Source organism: Chelmon rostratus, chromosome 13 (assembly GCF_017976325.1).
Source record: "Chelmon rostratus isolate fCheRos1 chromosome 13, fCheRos1.pri, whole genome shotgun sequence".
In the NCBI taxonomy this organism is placed as follows: Eukaryota; Metazoa; Chordata; class Actinopteri; order Chaetodontiformes; family Chaetodontidae; genus Chelmon; species Chelmon rostratus.
Genome location: NC_055670.1, coordinates 16,968,683 through 16,982,173, shown reverse-complemented (window position 1 = coordinate 16,982,173; position 13,491 = coordinate 16,968,683). Strand labels below are relative to the sequence as shown.

Sequence of the window (13,491 nt, the reverse complement as noted above, 5' to 3'; positions counted from 1 at the left end):
TACTGCAGTTGCAATATGTGCAAGTGTTTTGTGTGTCACCTCTGAAACTGTTTAGTTGCAGTTTATTTGTCATGATAACAATAGAACTGTTTTATATCCTTGTCTGCAGCAAAAACAAGCGTTACAGTGGAGCCATTTCAGGGTAAGATATATCCATTAATTAGACCCAACCTCTGCAACGTGAAAACGATACTCATCAGATCAGAGAGAGACAACACTGACCACATCTGATCAGTTCAGTCCAGCATAGAAACTGAACATGATATTTTAACGCAGATTTTCTCAATCGTAGTGGTCTTTTTGGTGTTTTTGTTGCAGCTACAGTTACCATTGCATGGACTTTGAGTCATCTCAGCAGGCTGTTACACCATCAGTGGCTTACAGGCTGATCTACACATTTGTCAGTTTTACCACAATAATGGTGTGCACACATGGAAATGAAAGGAAAAATATAAGCACACACAAACACAGAGAGAGAGGTGGACACACACACAACCTGCATGTTGTGTATGAATCTTTGTTCCTGTTGTTATTTAATAATTATGAAGGATTATTAGTCTGATCTTATTTCATGTAAAGTCAAAATTGCTGAAGGATTACTTTAATGACCTGCTGTTGAATTTGGGGAGAGTTACACCAGGGTGCAGATTGATAGAAAACAGAGGTGGCTCAGTCTCTATGTGTAAAAATAAGCCTGCATTCGCCAGCAGGGAGGATGGTCTTTAGCCTGAGTGGGAGTAGTTGGCTGAAATGAAAGAAGAGAGAGAAGTATTTTAAGGATGATACTGCTGCTGGTGAGATTTTTTTTTCTCCTTCTATTGTCACACACCATTACATTCAGTTGTCTTCTTCATATCAGGAATTCGGTTTATGGTTATTTCAAACCAGCTCTGGAGAAATGAGATTTGCTGAAGTCCGGTTCGATTTGCTCGGCTATTCGTCACAGAGGCTTTCTTTATCAGCGCGCAGTGTTATTGTGTTTTGTGTTAATCAAATGACCGACTGAAGATGCACATCTCTCAGCGCTGCATGTTGAAAGAGGGGCAGAAAAAGTGACTCCACGTTATCAGCATTTGGATTTATATTTGGACTTTAATGTCTGTAAATGTGACACATTTTAGCTGTAAGTAAGAGGTGTTTCTTTTAAGACTCTTTCTTTATGTTTGAGTCAAACTGAAGTTCATAGACCATCAAAAAAAAAAGAAAATAACCTTTAGGCACAATACATTTTTTAAAACCATTGTTGAGGAGAGACATTGCCAAGAAGTGCATCCACACCAAATTTAAACTGCATGCTTCAGCAAGCTGAATCGTGCCTGCCACCCACAAGCTATTTTCCACCTGCTGCCCACCTACATCAACAATAGTGAAGCAGAGTCCAGGATAAACACAAACACAAACAGACACAACAGAGTGCACATGGTGGCTACACTCCTCAGATTAACCTTTATCCTCCCCGATGAGACCTCTTGTCGTCACCTGGAGCGCTCTGCATCCAACACAATATGGACACCGCAGCGAAACAATGCTAACCCATTCTTCGGCTCGCGCTGAGATAATGCGACATGAGTTTTTGGATTGTGGGCTAAAGAGGTAGGGCTAAAGCAGGGCTCCTGACTTCCAGGTCAAGCTCCAGGTCCATACAAAAACAAAAAACACATCTAATTTACGCTCAAAAGATCCTGCAAGGCACTTCAGTGTCTGCAGTAAAACCAGTGTGTTTTTCCAAGTCGTGCTTGGTCGAGGGATACACTCAATTAAAATAAAGCATTGTCTATTATCACACAAAAACTGTGTCTTTCTTGTTTTAATGAGCGTTCACTTTACTTTCCCATTGCAACGGCAACACAACCCTGTAATCAGGGAGAGAGACGGAGAGATAGCGAGGGGGGGAAGAGGAGAGGAGGGGATCGGGTTTCTCAGCCGCCCTGTACCCTAATCCTGGATTTGGAAACGGGATGAAGAGGACGCAGGTAAGAACAAACACAAGTAATAACAGCACTGACATGAGTTTGGTAGGTGGGGGTGAGCAGCTTGATAGGAAATAGGGGGGCCTCATAGGTCGGGAGAGGGGTGGTTAGTTGTAGGTGGGTGGGATATAAATACCTGCAGTAGACAAGGGCGGCAAAATGTTGAGGGCATGACAGACACTGGTTTATCTGCATCTATAATAGAGGAAAAGAGACAGGGACATGCACTGCAGAGGCCCTAATGAGAGAAAACTCAGCAGCTGAGAAACATGACTTAACTTGAACCTGAGGCTCATCACCATTCATCTCCGGGGGTCTTGACTGAGGGTGCAGATGTGCCTAAATCTGTGAAGAGTTCTGGCTGAAGTGCTTACATCCATTTATCTTTGAGGAAAAATAAAGGTAACCTCTCACAGTTTTCCACCCAGTTTTCTACCCACGTTTGACTGTGACAGGTTGAAAAGGACGAGAAAAGGAGGCGACACGAGGGGTGACAGAAGACGAGACGCAGCAAGATAAAGACGAGGCGGAACAAGGGGAGGCAAGGCGAAGTAAGACAGCATACAACAAAGGAAGGAAAGGAGACAGATTTCAAGGAGACGGTACAAGAGAAGACGCAGGACGGCTACAAGACCGAATACAGCAAGAGAGGACAAAGCAAAGAGACTAATTAAGGGAGTGCGGCAAACTTCAGTGCTAGAAGCTCGAAGAAGGCCAGAGAAGAATGGCGTGCCAGGCGTTCGACTCTTTCTCCCCACTTGCGGTAGATTCGCCCTTGCCAATCCTCATGCACCACGCCTCAGCAGGTGACTGCCTGCCAACCACCTCCCATGCTCACAGCAAGGTTTCTCCAGGTAAGCTGGCCTCGAGTGGCCTTCTGTCCAGTAAACATATTTTCTCCTGCTGCGTTCTCTTCTTGGGCGCTTCACTTTTGCCAAATCTGTTACGCAAACACTGAAGAATGGATGTTTGAAGGGCCTGAGCAATATGGATCAGAACCCACATGCCGTTGTCATGATGTTAAATCCCAGCTGCAGGATGACAGTCCTCTCACAGCCACTTCAGTCTCCCACTTCAGCCTCGGGAAGCTACACGTGAATAGGCGCTGGCAGGGATGCTTGGGTCGCTAGTGATTAAGCTATGGATTACATAGGAAGTCCCATCAATCGGTGGTGCAACCGAGTTATGTCTCATGTGAGGCTGCAAGTTGCTCCCATAGACCTCTACTTGACCCAACCATGCTCGCCCACGTCCTGCTTATGCCTCCTTATCGCACACAGTTGTGTTCTCAGGCAATGGGGAGGATGAATTGGATTTAAAAAAAATACATTTATTCAAAGCCAATCGAAATTATGTAAATCATCTAATCATCTGGTTTTGCCCAGCTGTCTCTACTCAGTGGATAATTGCTTTGAGGATGTTTTATCAGTTTGACAAACTCCCCAAGGTCTTTTTCACAACGGAGCATTGTGAAGAAACTTCCTGGGGTTTCAGTGCCTGATTGTTATAGCTGAGAATAGAGTGGATTACATCATGCAGAACATTAGTCACACGAAACATTTAAATAGCAGCAGGTCAAACGTATCTTTACATAAAATGGATTTTTCTCCTCAGACAACATTGTATGTGGAATTTTGAGGATGCTGCGTTGCTGCATTGAAATATTTACCTGGTGTATTATAAAAATGAAGGGCAAATGTAATAAAATATGTAATAAAGAAAGAAGCAAAAATAGCATTTACAACAGGATTGTAGGTCCTCAGTGGCAGAGTATTTTTTTATTGACGTTTGAGACAGTCTGGGTGGAATCATTATGTGTGACAGTGGAGAACACAGATACTGTCTGCACATGAGCATTGGTGCATCTTAGCAATACCAGGACTCATGCATTAGTGTCTGAAGTGAACACCAAGCTGCACACGAAGACGAACACATGAATAATTATGCAATTAGCAGAGGACATGACCCGAGCAATGTTATAGCAACTGTATTTAAATACACTTAGCATCCACAGAAACAGATGTTGTAAAGAAAAGTCTGAATATAGTTGGGATTTAGGATTTCTGTCAAATGTCAACTGTTGTTATAGAGTATTTAAAGCTGTATTAGCATCTAATTCTATGGTTCCCTCCAGTCTCTTGTTTAAAGAATAAATCCACTCAGACTGTCATCACATCTGTCTCTGTTCATATCAGAGTGATATTTCTCAAATATTCATCCTCATTCATCCTTTCTGTCCTTTTCTGTCTGATATGATGGACATTTCTTTATGAGCAAAGCTAGGCACGATGGTTTACGTTATGTGTCTGATTAGATTAGCAAAAGAATATCTTTAATGGGTTTTCAGTGCAGAGTTTTAGTGTGTGTGAGAAACTGCATGTCCATGATGTTAATGTTAGTTCAGAGGCACTTTCAGAACCAACTTGTTATGAAGTCAAATTTAAAGATCTTATGCAAACACACAGCAGCTGTTAAGATAGAAGAATACTTTTCAAAGTTAAACTCTTGTCTGAACTGCCGTTAAAGCTGAGCTCTACTCAAATCAGATCCAAGCTCAGACATCTCTCCGGGCCTTAGCTCGCTGATTTGTTGCTCTCCGCTCAGACTGTAACCTCATTTGTCTCCATCAGTATCATCCGGGCTGTCCCTGGGTCAGTCCGCCAAGCGCTCACACATGCACCTGTCCACCTCGTCCCTCGGCAACGCTCTTGGCAACGCCCCCCCGAGCCTACATTACCCGGTCACCCCCTGTCACTACAGCAACCAGCAGGCCACCTACGGCATGATGGCAGGTGAGTGGTGGTGATGGCATTTGTGCAGGACTGCACTTAAAGGACCGGATGTGTAAGATTTAGGGGGATTCATTGGTCCGTCATCATGAGTGTATCATCACCTAAAAATAAGAATCATTATGTTTTTGTTACCTTAGAAGGAGCTCTTTATATCTACAGAGGGAGCAGGTCCTCTTCCACAGAGTTGCACCACCATGTTTCTACAGTAGCCCAGCATGGACAAACTAAACACTGACTCTGGAGAACACCTTTTGGGTTTCATGCCCATCATAGGTTCTCCTACACACTTTGAAAGGGAGCAATGAGGTGAGGTGTATTCAGTTTGTTGCAAACTGCAACCTCACCACTAGATGTCACTAAATCCTACACACACACACACCTTTCTCGCAATTCTGATGGTAAATTGATCATTTAACTAATTTATTAAGCACACATGGCAAATATTTTCTTACTCCAGATTTGAGAATATTCTTCTTTCATCTGTTTTATATCAGACAAAACAAGCAATTTGAAGATGTCATAGAGGAGTGTCATTAATTGTTTGCCCATTATTGTCTGACATCTTACAGAACTATTAATTGTCGATATATTGATATAATTATTAGTTACAGCAGTGATTGATTCGAATTATTTTCTATGTCATTTAGCAGCAAATACAATTGGTGGTGCTTTAATTGATAAGAACGTTGATAGTAATTGTGATTTGGATGAAGATAATAAAGAGGTGATTTCTTCTTCTTCTTCTTCTTCTTTCTTCTAACCAACCTGGCACAAACCAATTCACTTTTGAAATTGAGTCTCAAAATCCACAGTCTGAGGTGGCCTGCCACTAAATTATTCAGCTCGATGTGTTGACATTACCTGGTCACGATCTGCATCCTGAAAGCACTGCCATCCCCAGGTGTGATCACAGAAATGGACGCAGAGTTATCATCATTGACCAATCAAATCAAAAATCCAGAGTCACGGTGGTATTACAATGGCGAACGAATGATGACTATGATAGAGGTTTTGATGATGATTGTTGTGCAGACAAAGACGTTACAAGGGTAACGGTGAATATGATTATGATAATGAAGGCCTCTCTCTCTCTCTCTCTCTGTAGCTCAGGAGATGCTCTCTGCCAGTATTTCTCAGACTCGTATCCTGCAGACATGTGGTGTCCCTCACCCTAACATGGTGAGCGGTGCAAACCCATTGCAAGGTAATGATCAGATACACACTCTCACTATCAGTCTATCACACACACACACACAGACACACAAATAAATAATCAGTGCCGGTCCTAGCCTGCAGTTAAAGCGACTAAATTGAGCAGACAATTGGTTTATTCCCATTTAATTTTAAATTTGCCAGCAGTTAAAATCAATTCAGACTTGATTGTTTTGCCCAGCGCCTTGGCTCTTTAGCACACTTGTTCAACGTAACTGTCAAAGAAGACTGCCACTTCCTGGCTATGTGAAAACAGTCAGGAGGAGCGGTGTTTCTGTTTTCTTCATGGCACGAGACTTGACAGTCGACATTTAGCAATGCAGTTAACAGTTAACTAATCTGAATAAAAAGTAGCTCCCTATTTTGCAACATTTCGTATTAAAGCTAACATAGTAGTGTGAGCAAGATATGCAATGACACATGACGAAGAGTGATGTGGTTCAATATTACACTTTCTGACAAACCTGGAAGTGTTCTGGGGATTTCACATGAGGGAGTTCTGTATTTCTGTGTTTATCTGGCCTTTTTTTAACTGGTTTGAAGTGGGCGGGACGTATATAAAGGTAATGTCAAGAACCATTGACGATTAAGCAACATTTGAATCCGAATGTGATGACAGTTGATTGGTGGTTTGCTCATGGTGCCAGACGGCTTTCTAATGGGACCACTGTTAATCTAATCTGAATAGTTTTTGAGTGTTCACTGCTTAACAAGTAGTCAAGACAGGTTCTTTGTTGTCATATGCACTTGAACAGTTACAGTGAAGTGTCGCCAATGAAACTCCTCTCCATCAATGCTCATATGTATAGAAAAAAACAGTCACCTCAGTAAAATCTAATTAGAACCCAAGACATAGAATAGTGCAACATCTTGAATATAGCAGTAACATAAGATAAAATAGAATATTATACTGTGGTAGGCAGGTGCACGGTAAAAGTAAAGTGTATAAACTGTAATGCTAGCAGGTTGTGCAGGAATATAGAAAATGTATATCCACAATGAGAACAGGTTATGAGGACAGGTATGCACATAAATGCATTTGCTGTAATGGAGCAGCTTTGTTTTTGTCTTTCAAGAGACATTATACTCGTCAGTAAAGGAACACCATCGTTCCTTCTTCTGTTAAATCACTTTAAAGCAGTAATTGTTGCTGTGCAGGCACTGAGTGAGTCAGGGACAATGTTTTTTTCTTCTGTTTGAGTCTGTAGCAACTCAGGATCAGTGATGACAGTGATGAACACAGACCACAAGAAACACCCAGACGTATCCAACAAGTAGAATCTATTAGAGAGGACGTCACTGTACAGGTGTACTGCATACTAATCCCTCTGAATAATTAGAAAATAATGAAAAACTGAGCCAAGACAAAAAAGAGAAAGAATGAGGACATAAAACGCCTTTCAAAGCCTGAGGTAGATAAAAAATAATTTAATTTCTGATGTATTTCTAAGTATAATTCAACTATAAGAATTTCGTACAATATAATCAAGTGGGCACAAATACAGACCAAAGACAAAATGACCTAAAATGTAACCCTGGGTGCACAGAGCAATTAACTTTGCAGAGGAAATGGGGTTGCTTCATTTAACAGACAAGACTGTTAAAAAGCAGGATTTTAACCACTCGAGTGTAGGCCCGGTGACATCGACCCGCTCTTGTAAATGCTCTAATAAAATTAGGTGGTCTGCAGTGTTAAAGGCCGAGCTGAAATACATTAGGATTAAAGCTAAACAGCTGGCCACGTTTATGACCGTCAGGAGGTCGTTTGTCACTTTAATGAACTCTGTTTCTGTCAGTCAGCTAGTTTGCAGCATTCATCGTCATGCTTAGTAAAGAAAGGTAAATGGATCCATTGGAAGATGATTATGAAGGACAAAAGGATGTAGCTTAGCTTGAAATAGACGAAGTATTAACAATTAGAAGACCAACTGCGTAAAACCTCTTTGAAGAAATTCAATAAAAGGCACATCAAGTGTGCGTGTGGTGGAGTCCATGTGACGAAATCACAACATGAAACTGATTCAAAGCGGTCAGCAACAGCTCCCAGCAGGAGGATATTTCAGAGGAACGGGCAGCAACAGAGTTAATAGCATTAAATAGACTTCTGTAATTACGTGAACTGGATGAGACAAGGTCAGGGAAGAGATTGGCCCTTTCATTTTTTAAAGCTGCACTAATCTATTTTTTTATGGTAACAATGGATCAAATGAATGAATGGAAGTGCAGTGTGAAAGGTGTGGCTTTATGAGCTCACAGTAATCAACTCTGCAGTTCCTCTCGGCTATCTGCAGCTTTTCATCCTCCTCTGCTCCGTTAACCTTGTTTTCAGCCACTACGGCAAAAGCAGGCTGATGCTGGTCGCCGCCTGCCGAGCACATGGCACACAGCGAAGCATTTTGCAGCTAAATAAGCAGATATTTTCCCCAGTAGATGGTGGAGACCAAAACTGAGCTAAAATGAGAGAGGATATGGACTTACATTCATTATTTGGCCCAACACATCTCCAACTGTATTTCTTCCCATCTGCTGTGTAAATAGGCATCTGTTTGCGAAGACAGTGGCAACAACTTCAAAGTGTGAGAAAAGTAAATACTGTGGCTTCAGCGTGTTGTCCACAACATGAGGTTCGTACATTTGTCAGGTTGTTTGCTTTCTGTCTTTGCTCAGCATAAAGCTGCCACACTCTTTGGATGGTGCACATGTACAGTGTAACAGCCAGAGGTTCCATATCCATGTACACAAAGGCTTGTTAGGTGTGTTCACAAACCCTCCGAGCCCACATGTGTTTTGAAAGAGGCTTTGCTGTCCAGTCTGTCTCCACAGTACACAAACAGCGGCTGTGTGCACCGCAGCATAGCTGTATGTTCGCTCCTCAGGGAGCATCCGTGCAGAGACCAAACGAAGCCTTCACTCTTCCCCCAGCATGGTAAGGAGAGTGGGATGCCTCAAGCTGAACCAACGTTCCCCAAAAGAGCTGCTGAAGTTGTCAGGGGTAAAGAGTTTTCCCCCAGAATCCCTCCTCACCAATAATAAACAAATAAGGTGCAGGGATTCTTTTCTGATGTTAATGTTAAGGCGATTGCAGGAAGGCAGACGTACACTGTACCTAGATTCTGCCTCCTAGACTTTAAAAGAGATCCTAAGAGAGTCGAACCTCTCCCTGACACCTTCAGGACAGGAGAAAATCACTGATGCATACAGTTTCAGTGTAGAATCTGCCATATTGCCCTCCAACTGCTGTATAGATCCAACTGAACAATTCAGCGGGTCAATGACACAATCCTTTTCACCGCTACTCTTTACTGTTTCTACCACTGTATTGCTCCAGGGAGAGTCCAGAATGGCTCTAACGCTGCTGATGTCAGGAAGTATTTAGCTATGTCAGAGTTTCAGACAAGGCTTTCATGGACATGTTGTTACCTAGGGTTCTGTAGAAAAGATGTTCTACACATGCTCAATTCACATGGACTTGTAGGATTACATAGGCTCGTCCTGATCGGCCGAGTAGATAGATGCAAATATTATAGCCCTGAGCAAAACAGATAAAGGGTTTAGCCTTCAGGTGTGATGAAAGCTGTGTGACACTTTCTAATATTCAGTTTACCCTTATGTTGTGGAGAAAATATTAGAAACGGTATAGAACAATACAGTGTAAGAGCACCGCCTTCATAAAGTTGAAACTGAGAATTATAACCTTCATGCTGGTAGGATCTGTTGCAGCGATGATGTATTAGACCTTTAGCTGGATGTACTTGATAATCTGGCTGTGCATGGCCTCTATATGCAACCTCCATCTAGTATCTCTGATAAATAACAAGAGAACGCAAAAATCTTAAATCACTGGATCTGCAAGTTCAGGTTTTGCACTTGCAGAACAGTCTGCGCTGCACTACAATCCCACTAACACAAGATGGGAGTGTTGCATTGCTCATTATAGATAACGTTCCAGTCATGTTGATTACTGGATGAAGCAATCTTCGTGGGATAGTTCAGAGTGAATAGAAGGCAACATTTGGCTGCTGTCAGACTTTAAATTGGGTTTTGCATGTTTTCTGCTCCTATAGTATGTCGAGTGTGATGGCACAACTGATGAATGCGGTTGTTTTTTCCTCCACAGCAGCTGTGCAGAGTGTTGTTGTGCTGAGAAGCATCGTATTCCAAATTTTGATTGGTCGAACACCCATCTGGTACTCTGGCAGTAATCTGTCATTAATACTGGCAACAGCAGCTTCAGCCACCAGCTCTGCATCTAACCAATCAGCACTGACGTCCACCCACAGACATAAGAATCTTTAATATGAAGGTCGTAGCCTGTGTGGCAAACTGGTTTAAAAAGGGTTTCTATGGAGAAGAGAATTTCAAATCAAAGAGGTGAGCTCATCTTTGTGTGGCGAGAATGAGGCCAAGGATAAGAGCATTCTGGGAAGAAATGTGATGTTGTGATGTGATGCATGTTCAATTATGGGTCCGCTGCGGAGATAAATAAAGCACAGAGAAATACCTGTTCATGAAAACACATTCAAATGATCTGAGCACTTGTCAGAATGTGAATGGGACCTGGCTCAGGGTCACGATCTACATGTGGTTTCACAGATGGTTTTCTCATTTAGTTAAAAATTGAGGTGAAAGATCTCAGTGTTTGATGAGCGGATGGAAATGGTCACATTTATATGAAAAATACCGTATATTGGCTATCAGAGCAGAATAATGAACAAAGAAAAAGATAAGAAAAACTAGCTTGTAGATTCCAGCAGTTTTTATTCCCGAGTGTGTCTCAAGGGGTCACGTCAAGACTTTTTGTGCTGTCGAAAGAAAGGCTCTCAGAATACACGTGGGAATCGTGGCCATGCTGCTTTCAGTACCCTTTTGACAGTCTGACTCCCTTGTGACTCTTTCCAGCTAATTTTCCTCTCTGCCCGGCCTCTCTCTCCCTCTGTCTACCCCTCCAGGGTCTCTAACTCCTTGCTTGTACAAGTTTCCGGATCATGGTCTAAGTAGCGGTTCCTGTGCATTAAGCCATGGTTTCTCCTCACTGCCCTCGGCCTTCCTCTCGACTGATGAGGCCCCTGGGGGCCCCAGTGTTGTAGAGATGAAAACTGACGCCCAAAGGAAGAGCATGCGGGACCCAGAAGATGCCCCTGCCATGGACTCCCCACAGATCCGAGAGCTGGAGATGTTTGCCAACGACTTCAAAATACGGAGGATCAAACTTGGTGAGTATTATCACTAAAATGACTTGTACCACTATCTAATTGCACCAGTTGGATACCTTTACCACAGATGCTTCTGTTGCTGCACTCGCCATGCTGCATCTCCGATTGTGATCGCTCTATAAAGTATTTCTTTTTCTGTGTCATTTTGACCGCAAGGCTACACGCAGACTAATGTAGGCGAAGCTCTCGCTGCAGTGCACGGTTCAGAGTTCAGCCAGACTACGATCTGCCGCTTTGAAAATCTGCAGCTGAGCTTTAAGAACGCCTGCAAACTCAAGGCCATCCTGGCTAAATGGCTTGACGAAGCCGAGCTAGCTGGAGGTGAGTCACACACACGCATCCACCCCTCCCCATCAGCCTCCATTTAGAGTATTTATCTGAACATAATCTTTACCTGGTTATCTCATCTCGAGGGATGGAGCGAGGTTCACCACTGTGTGAACACATGATTGAGTAAAGGATATTACTACATGGGCTCTGGAACAATTTGTAAAACCGTTGTCAGTAAACACAACTCAGTTGGAAATGAATGCATTGTGTTTTTACTACATTATGCACAGCGTCCCACCTTTTTTTGGAATCTGGGTTGTAAGTTACAAATGCACTTTTGATTCCCAACCTTTTGCCATATTAGAAAATGAACCAATATCTACACATGACTTCTCAATACACTCTTCTGAAACTGCTTTAAAAAGATTCATAATAAAAGATTTGCAGAAATATGTTCTTTCTCTTTCCTATCGTAGAGCTCTTCTGAACCCTCAGATTAATCTCGTGACCCCTCGGAGGGGTTCCGATTCTTTGGCTGAGAACAATTTAGCTGCTGAAGTACTAGATTTATGAGATATGAGACCCTTATATTTATTCCTAAGGTCATAGATGAGCAATTACTCGGGACATTTTCGTCCAGCAGGTTAACTTAAGCTAACAATCACTCAGTCAGCCAGTGACTCGCATTATTAGTCAGCTGACCTGTTACTTGATTTTGCGGTAATTAAAGTTCAATCGTCAAAACCACAAAGTAACAGTATTGTTCTTCCTTCCTGCAGCCTTGTACAATGATAAAATAGGGATGAATGAGCGGAAGAGGAAAAGGAGAACAACTATCAGGTATCAGCTGTAAGGAGCAAATATACACAGCATGCCAGACAATGTTTAGTTTCATAGAGTTCATCTTTTCTTCTCCTGCCCATGTTCCCCGCTGCAGCCTCGGAGCTAAGGAGGCTCTGGAGCGTAGCTTTATGGAAAAAAGTAAGCCATCCTCTCAGGAAATCGCCCGGATAGCCAAAGGCCTGCATCTGGAGAAGGAGGTGGTCAGAGTCTGGTTCTGCAACAGACGGCAAAGAGAGAAACGTGTCAAAACCAGCCTCAACCTCACCTCCTGTCTGACCAAAATCAGCCCAAACTGCATCCCACAGATGAGTAAAGCACAAAGACCCATGGCGTGATTTCATCTGTTCACCTCCAGCCTGATGGAGGTTCTCTGTGAAAAAAATCAAATGCTCGACAGAAAACCTTTCACCATGTAGAGGGAAAATTTTAGTCAACAGGAAGCATCAAAACAGTAATAAATACTGCCCTCATCCTGCATCAAGCAGCTGCTAACACTCTTAAAACAACTACAAACATCGATCTGACATTCAGATGAGAATTTATATCCTGTGATGGTCAGTCTGACAAAAACAAACAGAAAAAAGCCTGAACAACACTCCACCACAGTTTTGCTATAAAAACATGAGCAATGCCAGTTTCTGATTTGAATCCAAAGCTTAACTTGAAGAGACAATCTGGTTTTCTTCTGTTTCTTATTAACTTGACTATAAATGTTCCTTGACGGTATTTTAATCTTCTCATATCCCCAAAAATTCCAGTTTTCCAAAAATATAAATGTGGATGAGCAGCCAGTAGTGTTTCTAACCTGTGAAGGCGAAAGGCTTTCTTTAACCGTACGTGATCTGCTGGTTTGATGCAGCAGCCGCCAGGCCTCACATTTAAATGCACTGAATCTTGGCTGTGCCTTGTTTGCTCATGCTTGCTGAAAGTCTATTAACCACACAGACCAGACGTAATTTAATCCATCAGCACCAAAGTGCAGATGAGTACTCATATAGATCAGCCTGTGCCTTTCAAAAGACGATACTGCTCTTGCCTGTTTTTAAGAGGAATGGGAAGTTTTATTGTCGATTAAGTATTCTTATTTAAATATTTGCATTTAAACAGCAGGATTCTTTGTATTGGTTGTATTAGTTTATGTGTTTGTGATTGGAGCTTTGTGTCCTCTCATTAATCACAAAATGTTTTTTT

The 13,491-nt window shown here is 42.3% G+C and overlaps 1 protein-coding gene across 1 annotated transcript; it reads left to right on the top strand.

The window, feature by feature from the left end:
* The first annotated feature begins 2,694 nt into the window (after positions 1 to 2,694).
* Positions 2,695 to 12,635, top strand: pou1f1 (POU class 1 homeobox 1). Its single transcript, XM_041951077.1, has 7 exons — positions 2,695 to 2,824; positions 4,601 to 4,762; positions 5,868 to 5,966; positions 10,924 to 11,187; positions 11,344 to 11,508; positions 12,237 to 12,297; positions 12,395 to 12,635. The coding sequence occupies exons 1-7, from the start codon at positions 2,695 to 2,697 to the stop codon at positions 12,633 to 12,635; spliced, it is 1,122 nt and encodes a 373-aa protein (XP_041807011.1).
* Positions 12,636 to 13,491: the final 856 nt, after the last annotated feature.